The sequence below is a fragment of the Ixodes scapularis genome, unplaced genomic scaffold (assembly GCF_016920785.2).
Source record: "Ixodes scapularis isolate PalLabHiFi unplaced genomic scaffold, ASM1692078v2 PGA_scaffold4__175_contigs__length_147842914, whole genome shotgun sequence".
NCBI lineage: Eukaryota > Metazoa > Arthropoda > Arachnida > Ixodida > Ixodidae > Ixodes > Ixodes scapularis.
Window position 1 is genome coordinate 128,953,407 of NW_024609879.1, and position 23,072 is coordinate 128,976,478.

At 46.0% G+C, this 23,072-nt stretch overlaps 1 protein-coding gene across 1 annotated transcript; it reads left to right on the plus strand.

Moving 5' to 3' along the window:
* Window positions 1-9,769: 9,769 nt before the first annotated feature.
* Window positions 9,770-12,000, plus strand: LOC121047143. The gene is made up of 7 exons (XM_042293708.1): window positions 9,770-9,974; window positions 10,105-10,264; window positions 10,646-10,716; window positions 11,165-11,328; window positions 11,435-11,594; window positions 11,655-11,755; window positions 11,944-12,000. The coding sequence occupies exons 1-7, from the start codon at window positions 9,770-9,772 to the stop codon at window positions 11,998-12,000; spliced, it is 918 nt and encodes a 305-aa protein (XP_042149642.1).
* Window positions 12,001-23,072: the final 11,072 nt, after the last annotated feature.

Sequence of the window (23,072 nt, forward strand, 5' to 3'; positions counted from 1 at the left end):
AAGGCACGAGCACTGCCACAGATATAACACAATAAAACTTCAGTTGCGAGTAAGCGCTGGTCTGTCGTACATATCCTCTCTTTTTCGCCCTTGTTTGCGCGCTTTGTATCTTATCATGAGTCTACTTTCCTCAACGTATTTGGGAAAAATTTCTACAATCTACGGAGAAGGCTTGGCAAACAATAATACAAAAAAAAAATGTCTAAACATGAAAAAAAAAAACAGGACTGCGCTGACGCATTAAATATGACTTTCTATGTGCTTACGTCATGCTCAGCCTGATACCGCAGACTGCTTTTTGTAGTCCTAAACATATTTCTCAGCGCCTCGTCGTTCACCGATATCTCCCCGTAGATTGGAACGATCGACTCCCGCCCTAGTGCTTTGCCGGTAAGTTGACGCTCCAGATTTCTTTAGCGTGCTTACTGGCTGTCGGATGGATGAACCGTTCCACCGAAGTAAGCGAGGAACCCCGCAACGTGTTCACACGTGTCCAAATGAACTTCTCCGTGAATTAGAGCATCATAGTGACTGACAAGTTAAGAATTGCTGAGAATGGAAACACGTGAAGAACGCGCAGGCTCTTCGATGGGACTGATATCACTGTACAATCAAACCAAACAAATCAATGAAAAAGTATGGACGCACATTAGTACCCATCACTGGCGACGAGGATGGGATTCGAAATTTCAAAATTTTTGGGTAGTGAACGGGCAGCACTATCTGTAAGTCGAACTTCGTCGCACCTTACTATAAGCTCGATGTTCGCCGAACCAGTCAAAGCCTATAGGTTCGACCAAAGTTCACGACGTCCCTAGTCCTAACGTTCCATGGATGTCCTGCGGACGTGCATATAATACATGCGCCGCTCGTTACGCCGAAGGCGTGGAGAGGCATGCCTTGCCGGGTCAAACGAGGCCGTGAAGCGAGCTCGGGGGCTCCCGTGCGTCGGCGCGAGTGCGGTGGCCCAGCTTCTACCTTCGGAGGCGATGTCAAGGCTACTCGTAAAAGGAGATCGACTCATTTTGTCGGCTGAGCTTCGCAACTGGCATTCTCTTCCGCGGGCCTACGGTCACATACGAACTGAAAAAGGAGTCGAAGCACCTTCGTACATGTAAAAATGTACGCTGGCCTTCTGCCATTGCCTCGCATTTGTAGGCTGGTTGGGAATGTTTAGAGCAACGACACTTGACCGACCTTGGTGCTTAAACTTATTGCTTCTCTGCAGTTTTCTGAAGCTTTACCTGAAATCAAATTACACAAAACGCTTTTTCCGTCCTTTGGGAATGTTAAAACAGCCCACGACAGAGCGAAACGATGTCACCTGAGACAGGCGCGTCAAAAGTGTTCGGGAGGTGGTGGAATTACGGTCCCTGAGGTGTACCTAAGGGGACGACGGTAGCGAAAGAGGCGGATTTTCGCCTTTTTCCCCAACTGTTTGCTCAGAAAGGAGTCTAAAATGTCCGAGAGAGAAGGGGGAGGAATAGGAAGCGGTGACCCCTTTTTTGTGCTCAGCAAGTTGCATTTATGAATCGCAACGGCTTTTCCCATCGAGCAACTTTGGCAGGTCGCCATTTTCTCGGGCACGAAGCGTGAAATTGGACCCTAGTCTTCGCCGAACGCTGGCGCACCACTCGTGACCAATATGCGCTCAGAGTTCGTGCACAAGCAATGGCGGACTCAGATAATAGCCGCAGTAGTTCCTACTAGATGGCGCGCACTGCACCGAACAACAAAATGGCGGCACCCACGAGACATTCCCGGGAATCGATGGCCGCGATTCTGCGGCGTAGCTTCTTTTAGTGGCTCTATATTGCAGATTAACTCAACTCTGTGACGTCACGCCACTGCGGTGGCGCTGCCGTCGATACGGCGCATGCGCAGACGTTTGATCGCAGACGCGTAGCGCCCACACCCGGTGTGGGCAAACGCAGATTTGCAAACAGCCCGTTGTTGTGCCTTGGCACGCACGTCAGGTTACGGCCGACATTGCTGACCTTGTCTTGTCTTACCGAGATGCCGAGCCACTGAAGCGGACGTTGACGAGCCTCCGCAAAGGTCTATGCTGGGGACAAGGAAAAAGGATAATGTAGAATGGAGATAACCCCTCCTGCTGTGGTAGTGATGAAGTGACGCAAACAGAATAAGGTCAGTTATGAAGGTCAGTTATGGCGGCGCCCATGCATAGCTCTGCAAAGAGTCTATAGAGTCTAGACGAAGCAAAGCCTCGTCTATGGACGAGGAGAAGAGAATGAACTCATACGTAAGGATAACCGAAAGAAATTGTGAAAAAGAAGCAGAGCCGGTCGGCGTCCACCAATTTGAGTCACACACACGCGCGCGTCCACCTTCTTGAGACACGTCCCCGGACGTTTACACAAGTGCGAGTCGAGCTTCGACCAATCATATGGCCCGGTTTTACGTGCTCGTAGATGTCCCTTTCGATGCGGTTACGCGACTGTCTTGTAACATTACGGCATTAGTTCACGATTCCCGTCGGTAACTCCTAAAGAGGAAGCCAGGTACAAACTCTTCCGCCTACTTTCGTATCGACCGTGCTAACCACGTTGTTAATTGTTGCTGTTATTCCGATATCACAGAGACACGACGAGACATGTTTGTTGAGCAGAGAAATCCGAATGGTGCTGCTCTGTCGGCTAGGCCTTTATTTTGTTATGTTAAAGCTGATAGGGGGCGCTAGTAATCCCATAACACACATGAACCTCAGACAGAGCCACCGAGAACACTATAGTCAATGACAGGTCAAGAACGAAGTGGAAGCACCTCCCACCTCTTTCCACTTTAGCAGAGCCAACGCTGCACAGCGGAGGTCGCCTCCTCTTCAACGTTCGCTCTGCTGAAGTAGGAAGGGGTGGGAGGAGCTTCCACTTCCTCACTGACTTGCAGCCGCTATTCGCTCTTTCTCGCGTGAGTTGAAACGTGATGGCGCCAGTGTGCAAATAGCCCCCGACGACTTCCGGCTCTGAACTAGGCGGCGGGTTTTGCAATATTTGCGAAATTAAATATACTCGCAATTTTCTGGAAATGGACACTTATAACAGTGGCATACTTAATTCACTCTATGATAAAATAATGATGACAAAATTAACTAGGAAATGTATAGAACCGGAAGTGTGCAGGGGCAACACAGTAGGTAGCGCCACTGAGTTTGTTGCCAAACCAAAAAGGGCGAATAGTCAATAGTCACAGACAGTTTAAGAAATTCAGGGCGTGGTCTAGTATGTGCCAGCTTTTTGATTGGCTGTTTCCAAATCTTATCGGATAATACCGCGGTCTCATTGGCTGCGGACTAATGCTCAATTATAGCGCTTCACCGTGTGTCACGTGCATTTCTACCAAGCTGAGCATCTCACCCACCTTTTCTCTTCTGCTTCCCGATACAAAGTAATTTACTATATGGAAATACAGGACGCCCCCCTCCCTTGCAGAAGACAGAACGACGGCCGCGCCAAATATTCTCCTGGTGGAGCGGTTTATTTGGCGACACGCCTCTTCCCCCTGTTCTCGCTGTCAGAGCACGTGACCAGGCCTCGGAATTCGTTGCGGTTGAGTGGGTCGCGGAGGTGAAGATGGTACCGTCTTCTGCCTCGGTGTATTCGAAGGGAGTGTCTAGCATTCCCTCTAGTAAAGTATTTGCTCATACCTTCTCTTCGTATTTCTCTTTTTTGTAATTGATTTCTCTCTTTTTTTTTTTTTTTTTTTTTTTGTTTGCCAAGTTGTGCTAGCGAACTGGCTCTGGGGTTCTTTCTGTAACACGTTTATGTCTGCCCAATACATTGATGAAGCATCATTTCTCAAGACACCGTTCTACATCTACACGCGTTGCCGAGATGGTTTGCTGATGGCACACCTCGGCGACTTGAGCCCAGAGAGCCGACCCCGTCGCACACATCCCGGTCGGTTCTAGTGGCGCGTGGGTCGCTCTGGCAGCGCCAACATTCTCCGGCCGGCGGGGCAGAGGTCATCGCGCGCGGCAACCAGCCCACGCTTCGGACGCGGTCAAGGCTGAAAAAGGCGGGAGCCACCGCGGCAAGGTCACGGCCCCAGAGGCACCCCCCGGTGCGCCCAACCCTTTCGCCCGTTTCACGCTGAAGGACACACTTCCCGCTACGCTCCAGCGGGCGGGCGGGCGGGCGAGACAGGTCTAAACTAATACAAAGTGCACGAGAAAAAAAAATTCACCTGGAAGCCTCCCGGTGGCAATCCCTAGCAAGCAGACATACGGTTTTACGGATGTCTTCAGGATGCCCTTGCATACAAGGAATGTCCTGTGGACGTGCATGGGATACCAGGAGGTGTGTCAAAACGTGTACCTTAACTCTGAGGCAGTTTTGGGTAAGTTACGGGAACGTGATTTAATTGTGTTAGTGGGGCAAAGGGATTAGGGAGTGGGGTATTTTTTTATTATTAGTTTCTGTGTTACGGAAAAGTAACTAAAGGTAACGCCGATACTTTCAAAGTACGATAGCCAGTCCGTATTCACAGGTTGGCGCAAGGCGAACATACAACTAAAAATGTCTGAGCACATCATTTGGAAATGCATGGAATGGATAGATTGTACTTATTTAATATCTTAACTAAAAAAAAGAACACAAAAAAACTGAAAATGAATGACCAAAGATAACGTCCCTTTCCTCTTACTTCAGAAAAAAAAAGAATAATAGCATTGCAGTTTCGAGTTTCATTTCGAAGAAGCAACACGTTACAGTTAAAAGTAAAAAAAGAAATAACCTTACAGCAATGCGTTACTTGCAACATGTTCCTTTCCAAGACTGCTCTGAGGCGACTTATTGGGGTTCATTTTCAAGCTACCCCGAGTGAACTGCCGAAACACAGACCAAACTTGCTGGTTGCACCCCAAAAAAAAAGGTGCCGCATGTTCGATGTCCCAAGACCGAGGGTCTGAACTTCCTCGTAGATGAAAGAGTTCGGATGTCGGCATAGTGATCTCAAACCCTTTGTTTCTGTGCCGCTTAGGTGAGCTAGCCGAGTGGCTGTCAACATCACCCCGTGATTCCTCAAAAGACGTTAAGGCGCGTTCACACTCTTGCAACCGAGTACGACCGAGAAAGACTTCTTGGGACCGGATGCACTGAGCGGAGCTGGTCCTAAGAGATCGCAAAAGGCTTAAAAACCGGTTTGGTCTCTCTCGGTCGCACTCGGTTGCAAGAGTGTGAACGGGCCTTTAGATGATCAGGAACGTCCCCAATCGCGATTCAATAGTTTTTTGTTTGTTTTTTCATTTTTAACTTTCATTTTTTGGCATAAATGTTACGACTTTTTTTTTTTTTTTGTCAGGCTTGATAGGTGAGCGGGTCATTGCATGATTTCGGCTTTTCTTCAATCTCAACTATGGTTCGCTTCTCAAAAACAACGCGTTAAGAACATCAGTCGAATTACACGAGCCGACTATGTGACTTGACGACGATTAAGACTCGTCCGGCCAGCCTGTAAATTGCCTACAGAAAGCTTACTGGAGCCTCGAAATCCGTCCAACCATTGCACAGAGCTACCCAGGCAGCACAAGAAGTCGAGATGACGTCGAAATAAGGTTCTAGACGTTGACGACGTCGACGCCCTTGACAGACGTTTTGTCGACGTCTGTAGGACGTCAACGTGAGAGGTTCCAAAGAGGTAATACTTAAAACGTCCTAATAACGTCTTGAGTTTCACGTCGACGTCCTCGTCATTCATCGACGTGTGTTCGACGTCTACATGAGGAAGTTTTTTGAACGTCGAACGCGAGACGTTGTAACAACGTCCTGACCTTCACCTTAACGTCTTAGACATTAACCGACGTCTGTTCAACGTCTGTTTGAAGACGTTCTTGAAACTTCGAGGACGAGACGTGCCAACAGCGTCTTGAGCTTCACCTTGACGTCCCATACATAATTTGACGTTTCTTTGACGTTTATTTGGGAACGTTTTTAAACGTTGGGCACGACACGTCCTAAGAGTGTCAACATTCTCTTCCCCTTCGCCTTCACATATTGCGACTTATTGTCAAGGTCTCCTTGGTACTTCCCTGCAGCTCGAGCGCAAGACGCAGTTACTTGTAACGTGTTACCGGTAACGCGTTACAAGTAACGGCGTTACCGGTAACGCGTTACTTTTGTTAGTAACGTAGTAACGTACTCGTTACTTTTTCAAAACAGTAACGGTTAAAGCACTTTTGTTGCGTAACGTGTAACGTAGTTACGTTACTCGTTACATATTCCCAAAACTTCAAAAAAGAAATACACTACAGCTTTTTGTGTTTCTAGGCGCCAAGCCAGCTAATTTTTTGGTGTTTCTTGTGTCTTTCTTTGATTTTTTTCTTGTGAGTGTTTAGGTGGAACCGTAAAAAAGATAAGGCAACTATGTTCAGTTACTGCATGGGCATAATGTTCCTTGAAATACGCGCTTATGCGTACAGGTACGTCAAAAAAGTAAAACGTGTTAATTCATACAAAAAAAAAGTAACGGAAAAGTAACATGCGTTACGTTTTTACGGGAACGGTAACGCGTTCCTTTTATTAGGGAGTTTTCGTAGACCGTGTTTCCCCCTCCGCTGAGCCCTCCGCAACGTCGAAGCCGCTACTGCGCCTGCGCGCCGGTGGCGTTGCCTGTAGAGTTCCGGGTAGCGTAGCGAGCTGCGGAGAGCCGTTGGGGGACGTCAAAAACGATCTACGAAAACTCCCTGTTTTGAAGTAACGTAGGTCGGTAACGCGTTCCTTTTGTTTGCGAGTAACGAGTAACGTATTTAGTTACGTTTTTCGGTAACGCGCACAACACTGGGGCAAAACGACTCAACTAAATGTTCAGAGCCAGTTGTTTCCGAAAGGGTACATAAATAGACTTTCTTAAAGCTAGTTTTCGATCTGGATAAGCATCGTACCGGCACTCGTTCGTGTTTCACTACTGCGTGACGCACGTTGAAGACCCCAGGCAAGCGATCGTATTGCACTGGCTAAATTGCTTATTTACAGCGTAGAGAAATGTCGCTTCATTTGACAAACATCGCGTTGTATAAATATTCCCACACAACACAATTACAATTATAGCTAGTTTTAATAACGTTTTAAGAAGGGGTACCACGATGTGGATTGTATTTGAAATTTATCTATAGAACTCTGTGGATATTAAATGCTCAGCCTTCTGTTACTTTATTGTTTGTTCGACAGTCATCACGACCAGTTGGTTAACTGAGATTTTTTATTTTTCTTGTTAACAATTTTTGTCATGTGGTAATCGAATTTTCGAAGACAGTCATTATTAGTGACGAAATCAAGATATAAATGCTTTGAGGAGGCAGCGTCAAAGGTGCCAACGTACGAGACATGGGACACGTTCTTCACGCAGCCCTTGAAGCAAATGGTGGCAGTGCACAGCCAAAGTTATCGAAACGCCATTTTCTTCCAACTGCGCTCTCTATATTGCGTGCCTGTCCTGTTTGCACAACAGTGGTTGTCGGTATTCCAAACTTGTAAGAAACGCAGAGCCTGAATTTCATCAAAGGACTTTTACGCGACCCCAGTACACCAACAACGCCACCGACTCAAAAGCTTTCTTGTCGCGTCTTAATTTTACAAATAGGAGCGACCTCTTTTGTTTATTCTTTCCTTAGTACAACTCGGTGGATCAAGGGGTTCTTGATACTGACGTAGTCACGGAAAGTCCCCGTGGTGGTGAAATTCGAATGCATAATAAAGCTCATAAATGAAGCAAGAGCAGTGCGTGAGCACTCATCCTAAGGTCGTGACAATGCCACTGCAATCATTCAGGTAGTAGCTCGTGCCCAGCCTCTGCAGTGACGTGAATAGCGGAACTCTAGCGTCTCTTTCCAACCTTAGCACGTGAATATGATAACAGGGAGTTTTCGTAGACCGGATTCGCCGTCCCACTAGCTTAGCTCGATCAAAGTCGAGCTACTGCGCACGCGCCACCAGCCTTGCCTGCAGAACTCCAGGCCTCATTTGCGGTCGCGCTAGCTTAGCGGGACGGCGAATCCCGGTCTAGGAAAACTCTAATATTAGAGACATAATCGGCACCGGATCATGGGATCAGTTGTTCTGCTGTGAGTTGAGGGGGTGGACGCTGCTCATTATATTGTAAATTGAGATGAACCCTTCGACTGATATAGGACACCGGTTTTCATTTTTCTTATTCTTGAGCAGAACGGGGCGAGATCGACGCCAGCGTCTCCTTTTTCGAAGGTGGACTTTGTGGGTAGTAGGGACGTCAGAAACTCGCCGTTTTCTTGTTTTTTGTTTAAGTCTGTCGAACTTCAAACTGTCACAGAAAAAAAAAAAAAAGAAAAAAAAACTGTCACAACCTGTTTGCAGGTTTTTTTCTTTCTCCAAGCAACGCGGCTTCGAGGCGCTACACGTTTTCTTTAAATATTTTGCTACTGCCATCACGTGCAGAAATAAACTAATGCATGTTCCGTAGGTCACGCATGTCACAAATCCCCCCCCCCCCCCCCCCCCCCCCATTCTGAGTGCTATTCTTGAAAGTAAAAAGATGCTGGCAGGCCGCTTTATGCCAGTTTACTCGCAACGTGGAACGCCCACCAAAAAATCGCAAACTATAAAGGCTGACTGAAATACGACAGAGTCGACACGTTTGCACTGTTTCGTTATTTAGTTCAGAATAATATGCTAGTTTATTTTCCATCGACTTGATTTTTAGCTTTCGGAAAACATTTCAGTATATGCTTAAAATAATTTATTCACTCGAACGAGTTTCCGACTAACGTTAATCTGTGACCAACTGCATCACCCCTCACTGTCAAACTTTGCTTGTTGCGTCACCAGCATCACAATATTTCTGTAATTATGCGAATAGTCAACAGTCCGCTCTACATTCAGTCCTGTCAATAGCGGCAAGAATTTCCCTTGTTACCTATTTATTTTACAGGGCATCATCTATCGCTAATAACCGCAGTTCGGTTACAGTCACATTTTTCTCAAGTCCCCTCCATTCCACTTTAGTTTCCTTCACCGGTAAAAGTAAAACTCGTGTTGTAGACACTTTCTACATTATTCGCAGAAGACTTTAGAATGGCCATGAAACACCTAGCCTGACCACCCCGTAAAAAAAAAAAAAAAAAGAAAAAAACATTCCAGGCAGTCCGACCGTTGTATCCTGTTTCCCTTCGTCCGGGTGAAAGAAGAGAATGTCTTTGTTAGGTTTCGTGCCCTCCCTTGAAAGCTAAAATCGGTGGACATCCGCTTTGGTTCTGTCAATCGGGGACCATATCACCAGTCATCGGTGATTCCACGGCGCGCACTGCCACTGCCAGTTCGACTGTCGTTGCGTTGAGGATACGTCGATTTTCTCGAGGTAAGCCCATTCTGCGTTATTCAAATTAATTCTACGTTCTAGCATTTTGAGTCGAAAAATTTTTACAAAACAAATTGCGGTGGTGTCTCGCATTACAAAATTAGCTCGGTTGTAATTGTTAACAAGCAGTGTAAAAGAAAAAAAAAGAACACAGTTATCTACGGGATAGTATACCCTCCCGCGATTTTCATAGCACTTCTTAAATTTCTATAAACCTTACAGGGTTTAATGTAACAATTAAATATCATGAACATTACTTCATGATATCGTGTCGTTTTCAATTTTCTGAAAAGCTTCATTGAAGTCGAGACCGAGTTTGCCGGAAAACAAAATACTCCAGCGCAAACTTTCTGCAAAGTTGTCGTACTGTTTATCTTATCACTGGATAACCATATTCATAGAAAACTCGTATTTTTATATCAGCATGTACAGCGTTGTGGACTTCGTGGACTCCCCGAATGGTAGCCTGAAGTCGATCGACGTCGTGCCTAGCACGTGGGTGAAAAATGGAAAATGCTCGTGGCCCCCGTACTCGAACGCGAGGCTGCTCCAGGCGGCAGCTGTTACGTGTGCGGCACCAGACCCAGCTGACTGGACCCTGCATAATGTTTCAATTCTATGTACTGCAAGTAAGCCCAGATTGAATATCATCCTCACTCTGGACTGAATGTCATCCTCACCCTGATGTCGAAAGGGGAAAAGAAATGTATCCAAACAGATATTTACCCAATTTTTGCTTCATGTCTTTTTTTTCTCCAGCCGACTACGCGAGAGCAGTGCACAAGTGTCAAAAATTAACCCGCACGGCGCAACTGACGTCGGAGAGCGAGGTGGACGACATCGTCTCGTTGCGTCCTATGGTTGCTACCATAGATGAATCCTTGGAGCGGGGTTGTCTGCCACCATTTCCGGATGCAGGGTAAGCCGCGGGCAATAAACGGAAACATGCGGTGTTCACTGTGTGCTTAGTAATATATGGTTACGTAGCTGAAAGTTCCATGTTAAGCGCGAGACATACACGCGTTAGAACGACAAAAAGAAAAAAAAAAGCGACGTGTCATATAGCATGTCGGTCGCATGTTGGAGGGCTGTTTGGCTGTTCTGATGCGAGAAAATTCAAATTCGGACGTCGTACCCCTGCGTCGGACGTCGGATCGGATGCATTTTTAGCACGTGTGCCTCGCGTTTCAACGAAAAGCTCCGATTCGCATGCTATTGTTTACTATTTCGCAATTTTTATCTTGACTAAACATTCACCCGACTATCATGCAAAACTTTGTTTTTTTGTGTGTGTGTTCAGGAGGGACGTCTCCACAGTTGCGGATCATGGGCAGCGGCCTGGCTCCAGTCATTTCAGAAACCCCTCACAAGGTTTGCCATTGCGAGTTGTGGAGTAGACACAGCCGAGGGCGTGCTATTTTTGTTAAAAAAGGCACTTATAATCGTCATGTATTTCGAGTTTGTGACGCGATTTTCTCACTTTATTTAAAGAAAGAACTTTCAGGGCTCCAGAAATACAATAATTGAATTAGTTCGAAATGCTTTTCCGTCAACACCGGGCAAACTATAGTGTTTCTAAACCCTATGACATCGTCCTAGTGCAACTGGCTTCCATTGTATGAGCCTGTTTAAGTGCTATTTTAAACCTTCTAGTCAAACGGTGAAGGAATATAATTTTGATAGATGAACCAAACTACCGACAATCACGCGTTACTGATTTTTAGACATTTTGCTCCAGTTATCATCTTACACACGTCTATTTTAGACATATCACACGTGATCCTACGAGAGCTGCTCAAAGTGAAGACCGACGTTACAGAGATCAAGGCAAGGATCCAGGCTCTCCAGGAATCGGAGCGACGAGCACCAGCCCACAACTCCTCCTTCCCACCTGCGGAGACGCCAGCCTTCCCTCTTCCTAACAAGGACGATGTGGCGGCTCTAGAGTCCCGGATTGTTGAAGGAGGCTACCGCCAAACTCTTGTAAGACTGTTGGTTTACTCGAGGGCCATTTTTCGGGGATGTGTTTCATCGCATGCTGCTCTAGATTTTTTTTTTGCAATTATATTCTTTGTTTTGTCTTGCTCAGGTTGAATGGCTGTCCAAGATTGGAGGCGATACGACGCGTGAAGCCGCTGTCCGCGTTCTACGTGCCACCCTGACGGACGAGTTGGCGTCCCAGTATAGCTGGTTTGGAGCCAAAGGAAAGGTGCAGTTTGGCACACTGCAACTTGCTAGCGTCTTATATGGTGGGTAACACTGCTGATTTTATTGTCCGATTTCTCATTCATTTTATGTTCCTATTTCAGACGCTGTCATCGCCACTGGAGCCATAACAAAGGACTTCCAAGTCACCACGATGGGCTGGATGAAGCATGCGCGTCAACGAGTGGAGCAGAAGCAAAAAAAGGTAGGGACCTCGTTGCACTGGCCTCGCATACAGTTATTTATTCTTTAGGTTTCACCGAAATATGATAACTTTGCAATCACTCTTAACTTTGCCCCATACGCCTTATCCTTTGATTTGTCCAATCGGCTTTTAGCGACGCCTTGAATCATTATACTTCCTCAAATTTTTCTTTCATCCCTTTTTTTCAGGCTGGGACTGCAATGGAGGGCTCCAGAGCTCCATCCCCCCTGGAAGGCGATCGCTGATTTTGTAACAAAGCAATGTTTTTGTACAGAGCAATAAAACGCTGATCAATTGGAACCACTGTTTAGATCCTTCGCTTATTTTTTTCATTGCTCCTCCGATGCAGCTTCCTTATTTGTAGTGAAAGAGGTAATCTAATGAAGACATGCTGCATAATTCAGATGTCCTAAACCTGTCGAATAGACGCTGTTTTGTTGGCTTATAGTGTACGTTCTGCATACAAGAAGGCGGAATAATATAACGTGGACTTGAGATTATGCGGCCTTCGTTTTTTTATGACGTGACGTTGTAAATATACGTTTTCGAAGCGTTGACGTAACCTCATTAATTGACATCTCGTGTAATTCAGACGTGCACTTGACGTTTTATAGAAGCCCTATGGAAAGCCATGCAGACGTTAAATCGACCTTTGTGGTCGATATTCGGCCTTCAATTTTACGTCGATTGGACTTGACGTCCAAACATTAAACGTCCTTTCGACGTTGTCGCTGCAGTTATTGAGGTTTTTTCGATGTCCTTTCGACGTGTTCGTGATGCCATAGAAAGTGCACTCGACGATTCATAGACGTTCATTAGGACGCCATGTCGACGTTAAATCAACCTTCTTGGTCGAATATTCGGCCTCCCTTTTACGTCGATTGGACGTGACGTCAAAACATTAAACTTCCTCTCGACGTTGTCGCTGTAGTTATTGACGTTCTTTCGACGTCCTTTCGACGTGTTTGTGCTGCCTCAGAAAGTGGACACGACGATCCATAGACGTTCATTAGGACGCAATGTCGACGTTAAATCAACCTTCTTGGTCGAATATTAGGCCTCCCTTTTACGTCGATTGGACGTGACGTCAACACATTAAACTTCCTCTCGACGTTGTCGCTGTAGTTACTGACGTTCTTTCGACGTCATTTCGACGTGTCTGTGCTGCCTCGGAAAGTGGACTCAACGCTCCATAGACGTTCATTAGGACGTCATGTCGACGTTAAATCGACCTTTTTGGCCAGACATTAGGCTTTCCTTTTTACGTCAAAGAGACGTGACGTCCAAACTTCCAACGTTTTCTCGACGTCTGGTCGCGGAAGTTGTCGACGTTCTTACGACGTTCTTTCGAAGTGTCGGTGCTGCTTGGGTACACACAAAGCTTAATCGACCATTTGCCAAAATCCCCAAAAGGCCACCTTCGAAGCGGCGCGCAACGAATTGAGGGAACATCCTGTGCACACTTCATTATTCTCATAGTAGCTAAGAAGTATCTGATATACCATGTCACGTGACCCTAGAGACAGTAAGAGAAAAAGAGAGAGCCATCTGGTCGCTACCGTGTCCTCTCCCACGCACCTGTGACCGAGAATGCCTTTGGCGTCCAAAGAGGGCTTCTCACGACTTGCAAGAGGTTAGAGATCATCGATTTAAAACCGCCATTAAATTGAAAATTGTGAAGAGCGCTTGCAATGTGGTGGACACGTCCTGCGCAAGTTGATTGCCCATGTATAAACGTACGTCGCGCGGGGCGAGAAGGATAGCCGGCTGAGACACTGACAACCCGTGAAAACGCTTGCAGACGATAGACGCTCTTGAAACCTTCTCGCGGCTTGTATTGCGAACGCGGCCCACAAAACGCATGACCACAATCAAGCCATTGTAAACACTATCAAATCTAGGCCCTTCAAAGTTAAAGTTAAAAAAAAAAATCTATTCAGCTCGTTGCTGCCAGTTTCGTTGTGACCGAAGTCAATGCTGTGCCTTGTTCCCGGTAAAGCACGCACCATTACGAAGGCAGCGATGTGCTAGATTACGGCGAGGGGCCAACTCGCGTGGCGATGTCTCTTTCTCTCTTCAGAGCGAACGAGCAAACAAGGAGGATTGTCGACCGCACCCGGGCATACGGCACGAGATTCAATCTGCGCACGAACGGCGAGGGACGCGGGACATCTCGCGGTATCGGAGTACGTTACGGCGTGGAGACGTCGTCACCGAGGTGTCCCATCTAGATACGGCGGCCGCGCCGAGCTATAGGGAGTATTCACTGGCGGCCATATTTGTGTGCGCAGCTGCTGAGCGTGTGCTGACGGCGATCTTCCGCAGTCCTTTTGGAGCGTGCATTTAGCACCATCAAGGTTGCCGGTCTTAGCAGGCTATTAATGTGAGCTCGTTCTGGCCATGCGCTCTAAGCATCGCCCTCAAATATGGCGTCCAGTGAATAAGGAGTATTCACTGGGCGCCATATTTGTGAATGCTGTTTAGAGCGCATGCTCAGAACGAGCCCACATTAATAGGCTGCTAAGACCGGCAATCTTGAGGGTGCGAAATGCACGTTACAAAAGAACTCTGGAAGCTCGCCATCAGCACGCGCTCAGCAGTCGCGCACACAGCTATGGCCGCCAGTGAATACTTCCTATACCTCCCATAGTCCTCACCATCGGCCTTGTCTGTCTCGTGGGCTCGCGCTCCACGTCGCGTGGCACCTGCCAACCTATACCGACAACAGAGCCGGACTCCTTGATGCCTCCATATTCAAATAGAAGTTTGCATCATCATCAACGGGCGTTGCCTGTCGGCGTGCGGATGGGTCGGTGTTACTCTCTTACTACCACGAGGGTGTGCACACCATCTTTGTTTGGATAGGGCGGGGCGGTCCTCTTGCAACGTCCGGATGGCAATGCGTGATGATTGAAACGAACCCCGCAAGACCGTATATAACACAAAAAGTTTCACTGTTTGGGCATGGTAATGGAAGCGTTCATATCGGCCGCGAATAAATTTGTTTCCAACGTTGTGTACCGCGGCTCTTTGAAAGAGTGGTCTCACTGCTTACGCATCGCTCAATAGACAGGCTGCTGACAATGTCTGGGGCGTGTCTCTTCCTCGTATGACAGTCACACAAAAATTGTCCGCAGACATGTCCGCGGACAGTCTCCGCAGATAATATTGTCACTATGTCTACAGCGTGCTATCCAATTTCCCCAAGGCAGTCTCGGTTTGTTATGCGCACAAACAGCACAAGATGTCGGAACGGAGCGTTCCATTTCCCGGATTGCCAGACTGGGTGCCGTGGTTGGCTATATCTAGATATACCATGTCGGCGTTCGGCGTTCTCGGCGTTCTTAAAAAATATTGCCGAATTCTCCCTGTATAAACAACTGTATACTGAGCAGTGGCATATCTTTAGCGTACCAGCTGCAAAAATAAATCAATAGCAGTGATAAAGTAAGAGAGAACCGGTGTCGGCCACGACTGTTGGACACGTGACCTCCAAATGACTGACAAGATCCATCGATGGTATTTTGGCGTTGGCGTGACCACTGCGGGCGTTATTAGATGCCGTTTTTCGACGCGTGTGAATATGGTTCGCAGGGCGATCAATCACGCCGTCGTCACGCGACGGGCTCGTCATGGATCGAAACAGAGCCCGCGGGTGCCATATCTTGTTGGAGCCACAACAGATTCAGACCCTGGCGGAATTGAATGCTAGCGTCACCTTTTGCCAGTGATGCTGACGTCACACCTTTTGGCTTTGCAGAAACCCGTTCGAATTCTCATTCCCGCAACAAAAGGTGACGCGCGAACTCGGCAAGCAACAAGCTGGGCACACTATGAATATACAGTAATATACCGTAAGGACGCCCACCCCCGAGAGATCGCCCATCCCGTTTTTTTCCGTTTAAATGTCCGTAACATAAAAAATTCCGAATTCGCCGGCCACCTTCCGATAACCGTCGGACATCGGGTGATGACCGACGGGAATCATATCAACCACGTGATCCGTGACACCGCGGTACGTATGATAAGCGAGTTCGTATAGTGGGCTCCCGCGTTTTCGTTCGCGATCTGCGCGTCCGCGATATCGGTTTCCGTGACACGCAAGTTGCTCCCGCCTATATCGTGTTGCGTATCGCGGCAGGTTCGCATCGCGAAATACGAACCTGCCGCGTCCGCGATCTGCGGGCTGTGCGCCACGTGGTTTGTAGCGCGCTTGTCCCGGTGTTTATCACTAATTTCTTTTTTTTTAGTAAAGTTTCGCTGTTGAATCTTCTAAGGATAGCCCACCCAATTTTTTTCACCATTTTTCGCTTCCTTTTGGAAGCCAAACACGCCGGCAGGTAAGCCGATAAGAATGCCGTAATCACGAAAGGTAATCCATTACAATCAGTGTTGTATACGCGTTCCTCCAAAAAAAAAAAAAAAAAAAGAACGAAAGCACGTTTTTTGTTCCTTCTCGATCTTAGAACACGGGTCCCCGTTACAAGTTCCCGTAATTCGAAAGGAACGCGTTCTCGTCACGTTCTTTTCTAGTTTTCTACTTTTCTAGTTTCAGTGAGATATCGGGCCGATGATCCGGGTAGACGAAATAAAGCGAGGAAGTTAAAATGCTCACCTCGAACTACATGTTGAGTCGCCATCGGATCATCCCAATTTTATCGAGTTCTTTGGTTTTTCCTACTATCTCTCGGACACCTTCTCATCCCTTGAAGTCGGAGCTTGAGATAGTCGATAATAGAAAGCCCAAAATGACTGCTAAATTCGGGTAAGATTGAAAGTACATATAAAAAAAAAAGGTTTTTTTTTTTTTGTTGAAAACGTTACGGTTTTTTGTTTTTCTGTTTCTTCTGAAAGAAATCCTTTCCGGGAATGACGTCCTCTCGTACAACACTGATTACGATTGTGTAATACTTTCAACGCACGATACTTCGCCATTATCTTCATTCGACAGCGCTGCTCGGACTTTGATGATATTAACGTAATAATATTGTTCCGCACTGACACGAATTAATTCGTTCCTTGTGTCACCTTTTAGAATTAAATCGGTACTCGACGTTTTATAACAGTCACACGTTCTGTTTTCCCGTTCTTCAATAATGCAATTATAGAGATCCGAATGCCGAGTACAATGCGAGTGAATCTGATTATTTATCAACACTACAAGTGTTCGTTTCTTTTTTTTTTTTTTTTTTTAAAGGGTTGCAGTTTGAGTGGAAGTGATCGAATAATGCATCTAGGCATTGAAAGAATCGAATGGGAATTCGAACCCTTAAAAGCGCACTCGAACTGGTCATAAAAGTGAGCAGTTCTAGATGGCAAGACGTCTTAGTAAACTCACAGCAATAAGAATACACGAGCACTACGGGAAAAGGGGGGAAGGGCGGGGGGGGGGGGGGGGGGGGGGGCATGTTGGGTTTTCATCATGTCCATAAAACGTGACCAACGAAAATAGTTGATTGCGTGGAGATTCCAAACGTTACTAGTATTGCTCTTTTTAGGCTCGTTGCGCAATATAGCTCGACAAAAACGTCAAATCTTTGGATGTAGGAGACGTAGTAGAGCACTTATTGTTTGAAAACGCACGGCGCCCCCTGTTGTGTGCTCTAAGGCGCAGAAAGAGGGGCGTGCCACGATCTTTGACTAGATTGTTAATAGAGAAATCGACCGCCCATAAATGTAATTTCGCTTTTTTTTTTATGCTTAGAGTTTGTAGAGAGAGTTATCACCATGGGATAAATCAACGATTTCAGAATCCACTCGAGTGCCTTTTGTATAAACTTCCTTATGAACTTGTATAAACTACGCAATTCGCGTCACAGTCACATCACTTTGATCGTTTCTTTCATCCCCCAAAATGTAGAGCACGTTGCCCTCCCCCCGCTCTACGTGGTGCATCCTCTGTGTCACTCCGCGGGTGTTACGCGGTTCAGCCGGTTGCTCCGCCGTGCCTCGGATGTTTCCAAGACACCAAACACTGGCAGAAGAACAAAAAGGAAAAACGCGTGGTGCTTTTTTTTTTTTTTTTTTTTTTTCCTGCTTGTTACTACGTGCACCAACGTGCAGTTTAGAAACAAGTCCCGCGTTTGCCCACAGCAGTAGGGCAAACAACATTCGCGTGAAATGAAGACCTGCATGCGCATGCGCGCAGTACCGACAGCAGCGCCATCGCAGCGGCATATATGATGCCAAAGTTTAAAAAGAAATATAGATATATATATATCCAAAAAAAGAAAAAGTAAGTTGCAATTTCAATTTAAGATGTTGCCATTTTCGAGGATACGAATGTAATTAAATTATTACTGTAATTCTTTTTTTGTGAAAAGGAATAAATTAAAATTAAAAATTACACACAGAATTAAAATTGCCCTACTTAAGTTACAGTAGTTGAATTATTATACTCGCGCGCGGATGATGGAGCCTATGGGAGTAGCCTTTGAACAATCGACGCTAAGCTTGACATTAACGCGACTTAAAAAAAAAAAAATGTTTTAAAATTTGTTTTTGTTTTGTTTTCTTCAGGTAGGGTTGTTAGTAACCTAACCTAATCACGTACCAATATTTAAAAAAAAAAAGAATAAACATTTTATATCGATTTAGATGCGCGTTTCGGAAGAAACTGCTAAGTGCTTACAATCGCGTACGTTTTATCACAACCTGCGATTGCATTAGTTTACTTTCTTTACAATGTTGGATAAACGTAAAAGAAAACACAAAAAAAAAAAACAGACCTCCGAAACAAATTAAATAATGGCGAAACTCATATGCTGTACATGACACACAAAAAGAACGCCATTGAAATCCACCCGTGCCTGCGATGAGGCCCCCTTTTAATCTACGAGGAAAACTAATCTGGCGTCGTCGAGTAAACAACGGCCCGGCAGCACTAACGAGTTCTTTTCCGTCTTTATATATATATATATATATATATATATATATATATATATATATATATATATATATATATATATATATATATATTTATTTATTTATTTATTTCTCGATGTCTCAGACCCTAGAATAGTATGTTTGCTAACCAACTCAGCCGCCTAATTTCGCTTCTTGTAAAAAAAAAAAAAAAAAAAATCTGCTTTGTAATTTTTTGATGATTAAAGTTATTCCTACATTATAAAAAGTCTGAAGCGTCTGTACTTTCCCGCAAAGCCAATTGGGAGAGCCAATCATTGAACACTACAAAAGAAGCTCGGCCAGTCACGAGGCTGAAATTATCTTTAAACCAATAAACAAACAGTACACTCACTGTGACACTGACCATTCTAAAACGTCATGACCGAGCAGGCAGTTTTTTCGGTTTTTTCTTATGTTTAAAGATACTTTAGATTGGTCATTTACCGATTCATGGAGCGCAAGTTCGCCCTGCTCCTTACACAGGGGTTGCGATAACGTCAGAACGCCAAACTCTTATTGGCTGGTAGAAAACAAAAATAAAAAAAATAGGGGGTAGTCCTTACGGCATCTAGCATTGAGGTGTACACCCACCGTTCTTCCAATCAAAGCCAATCATAGCTCAGCGTCGTTCGGACGTCCCGGCAACCCCTGGGCAAGAAGCAGACGATTCGCTCTCCTCATAAACCGAAAGAGAAACAAAGAAACAAAAAAAAGAAAGCTCACCCAGTTATCGTTGAGACGCCGAAGTGGTGGTAAATCACATTCCTCGGAGCCGGTGGGACTCGCGCGGCCTTTGGCGACAGCGACGTAGCGCAGCGCGCGAGTACCAAACGCGTACGCGCTTCGAAAGTGAAAGCCGCAAAAGCACCTTCAAACGGAACCGACTGGAACCAACGGAGCACGCGAGAGGCGGAAAATGTTAAACGAGAAGAGCGCAAAAAACAAAACAAAAAGTAGAAGAAGAAAAAAAACCGGCCCGGAACTTTTTTGCGTCGCGCCAGCGCTCCCCTCAAACTGCGCGAGTGGATCGGCGAGCGCGCGAAGTTTTCTGTATCCTTCCGCCATCGATTCGAAAAAGCGCGGGTAACTCGCACTTTTGCACATGATTCTGCTGTGTGTACAAACTTTTATGTATTATAACTTATGATGTAGGATCTATGATTTGAATTATACAATATAAATAGTGAATAAAATATCAAGCATCCCATAAAATAGGTAACATACGTATTGTAGAATATATATCGTGTGTTCGTGTGGCACTTTACTAACGCATGGATGATGGTTCGACGGTAAATTATGTTGTGTGTATGTTTAGACAGCCGGATGTTGCGTTGGCTCGTGTTTGCAGAGTGTCTTTTGTTTGAATGATGTATGAGCAGTGTCCCGGCTTAAGAACGCAGCACAAGTCTCTACCGGGTTTCAGTTGTGCGTGCTACGAAGTGTTATTAAAGACAGAGCTCGCGCCGAACTCATAAACGATACCTTTCTAATGCTTACAAGTCCTAAGCCCAGCGTGCGATCTCCTTAAACCGTTTTTCGGAAAAATTTATAGTTTCTTTTTTTTTTTTGCGTGTGTGTGTGCCCGCGTGCGTGTGTGCGTGCGTGCGTGTTTTCAGTTCTTGACGTCCGTTGATGTTTAAAATTTGTTCCCGGAAGGAGTTTTTTCTTTTCTTTTTTCCTTTCACTATTACACCGTTGCCGCCCCCAACCGCTGCAGGTGCAGCCTTGGGTTGTCTCGGCACTTTGTTTACGGGAAGCGGTCTAGGAAGTCGGTAGGCTTAACAACTCAAAGAACGGAAAGTACTCGGACTTTGTGTACACATCGTTTCGGCGAAACCTGCTCGGGAGAATAAAGCATACAAAGTCGTCTCGTTCTCGGTAATGCACGCTCTCGCTGCTCTCGACGGCCTTCTCTCGCTAGCGGTTGTCTGCTTTCTGGCCAACGTTCGCTGCATCCTCTTTTCTTCGGGGTGAAACCCACACATGTGAGGTAGAGTGTTGGTTTTGTCATCATCTTGCACTTCCCGTTTTCTGCAAAGCTTTTTTTCTGAATTCAGAAATAATGAATGTCGTGCCGAGAAGAGTAAATCCAAGGTTTTCCGAAAATGTAGTCAGTTAGCTAATCAAAAAAGGAAACAGAACAAAAAAAAAAAAAAAAAACACCGGAGCAGCTAGGAAACCCCTGGCGGCTTTTTAACATCGCGAACTAACTACATCTTAGTCAAACTTGGAATATATATATATATATATATATTGTATGACATTTACTATTACTAAATTTAGAATAATTATTGCGGGAAATGAAGCTGATGCCAAAACTAGCATTCAAATTTCCCCGCGCTTTTCGATGGGGTGACGTCACATGTCAAACTTGCAGGCTCGGCAGGCAGTGGCGTGTGATGTCAAGTCTGACGAGACTCAGCGTCAAAGAAATGCAGAGGAGGCGAAAAGTGAAGTCATGGTGTTTGCCTGGTGCATATCCAAACAGAAGACGGAATCCCAGACTTCAGCTTTCACTTCGTATGGCAGAGAAGTGTCGCACATGCTTGGGAGAAGAGCGTGTTGCTTTAAGTCATGGATGAAGAAAGAATAAAACAATTAAACAGGGACAACACAACCACATCTTTCAACTATAAAAAAAAACTATTGTTTTATTCTTTCTTCATCTATGTCGCACATGTTCTGAGGTATATCCTTTTTGGACAACCCATGTCGCGAATCATTTTAACGCGTGAAATGCTTTTTAGCGCTACCCCCCAATACAAAACCTTTGTCCGTCCGCGTCCATCTGTCCATTCATCTCCCGCTGAACTTAGCGGGGAAATTGACGTCACGTGACCTAATCACGAATTCCATTTCCCCGCTCAATTTAGTGGGAAATTTGATGTCACGTTAGTTTCCCCGTTAAATTCATCGGAAAAAATTGACGACACATGACCCAATTCAGTTTGCCCGCTAAATTGGGCGGGATAATTGACATCACGTGACCTATACACCAATTCAGTTTCTCCGCTAAATTTGGCGGGGAAATTGATATCGCGTAACCTGACGTCACGTGAACTATACACCAATCTAGTTTCCCGGCTAAATTTAGCGGGAATATTGACGTCACGAGACACGACGTGAGTGACCTATACTAGACAAGACTTTATATAATCTTCTAAACAAATTAATATTATTACTTCGTAAAGGGATAGTGAACCGAAATTTCGAGCTCACAAAGCAGGGATGGAACGACAGGGAGAACGTTGCAGAACCCCAAAAAACACCGGGTGGCCGTGTTTTTGGAAAAGAAATAAATATGCGACTGAACACTGCCGACGAGGGCAGACGAGACATGTGACGTCACGACTCTCATTCCCTCTCCTCCTCGCTCGGTGCCCTCGAGCTGGTGAACCGAAACGAGGAGAAGAGAAGTGAGGCCGCTTCTCTTCACTCTCCACTTTTCCAGGAGGATCGTGACGTCAGAGTCCTCGCATGATCGCGCCATTTTTTTCCAAAAATACGGCCATCCTTTTGAGATATGGATGAATGAGTGAGGTTTTGGAGTTTGTAGCGTCCCATTCAACGCTTGTGCGGCCTTATTTTGCGAAATCCCTATTTCGGGTCAGTACGCTGAACCAAACATTTTAGTGTCTATAAAAGTGGCACACGAGCTTTTCACGAGCCAGCAGCCGCTAATGTGCGCGAGCACACGCAACGAAATTTACGTCATATCCCCTATTCACGTTTAAGATTACAGTGAAACGCGTGGGCTCCAGGGAAAAGGAGAATAAAGACAAGCTTTTCATATCCACAGTGGGGGTCAGGTGTAAAAGGGAGTCGATTAATTGGTCTAACAAGCACGTAGCTTTCACTTGTGAAGATAAAAAGCCTGTCTTTATTCCAGGGACCCCGGAACTGGGGGGGCGGGGGGGGGGGGGGGGGGGGGGGGGGGAGGGAGGCAGCGGGGGTTTGAGCACCCGCTGACATTTTCCAGGGAGTGGTGGAAAATAAGCTGAGCCCCCGCACGTTTGGCTCAAGACCTGCTTGCACCCCCCTTCCCCCCTGTTCCCGTTGCTGCTCAGCTCTGCCAAGCCACGTACTTGGCTAAAGGGAAGCACGTGGCTCTGTTTTTATGACTGCTAGTTACCCACGAAATCACGGTACAGCCTTCGCCCTCAAAATTACAAAAAAAAAAAAAGAAATTACAAACCAAAGTAAAGTGTCATAAACCGCGGACGACGCAAAAGCTCCAAACAAATGGAAAAAAAAAAAAAAAAAAAAAGAGCCGGCGTCCGCGGCCCGCATAGCACAGTCAGGGATATCCCTATCTTCCCCTGCTTGGACATTTTCCTGAGGCCCTCCCATACTGTCCTCGCGAGTTGGCCATGCGGGGGAACGCGCAGCTACAGTTGCGCAGCGCATTGTT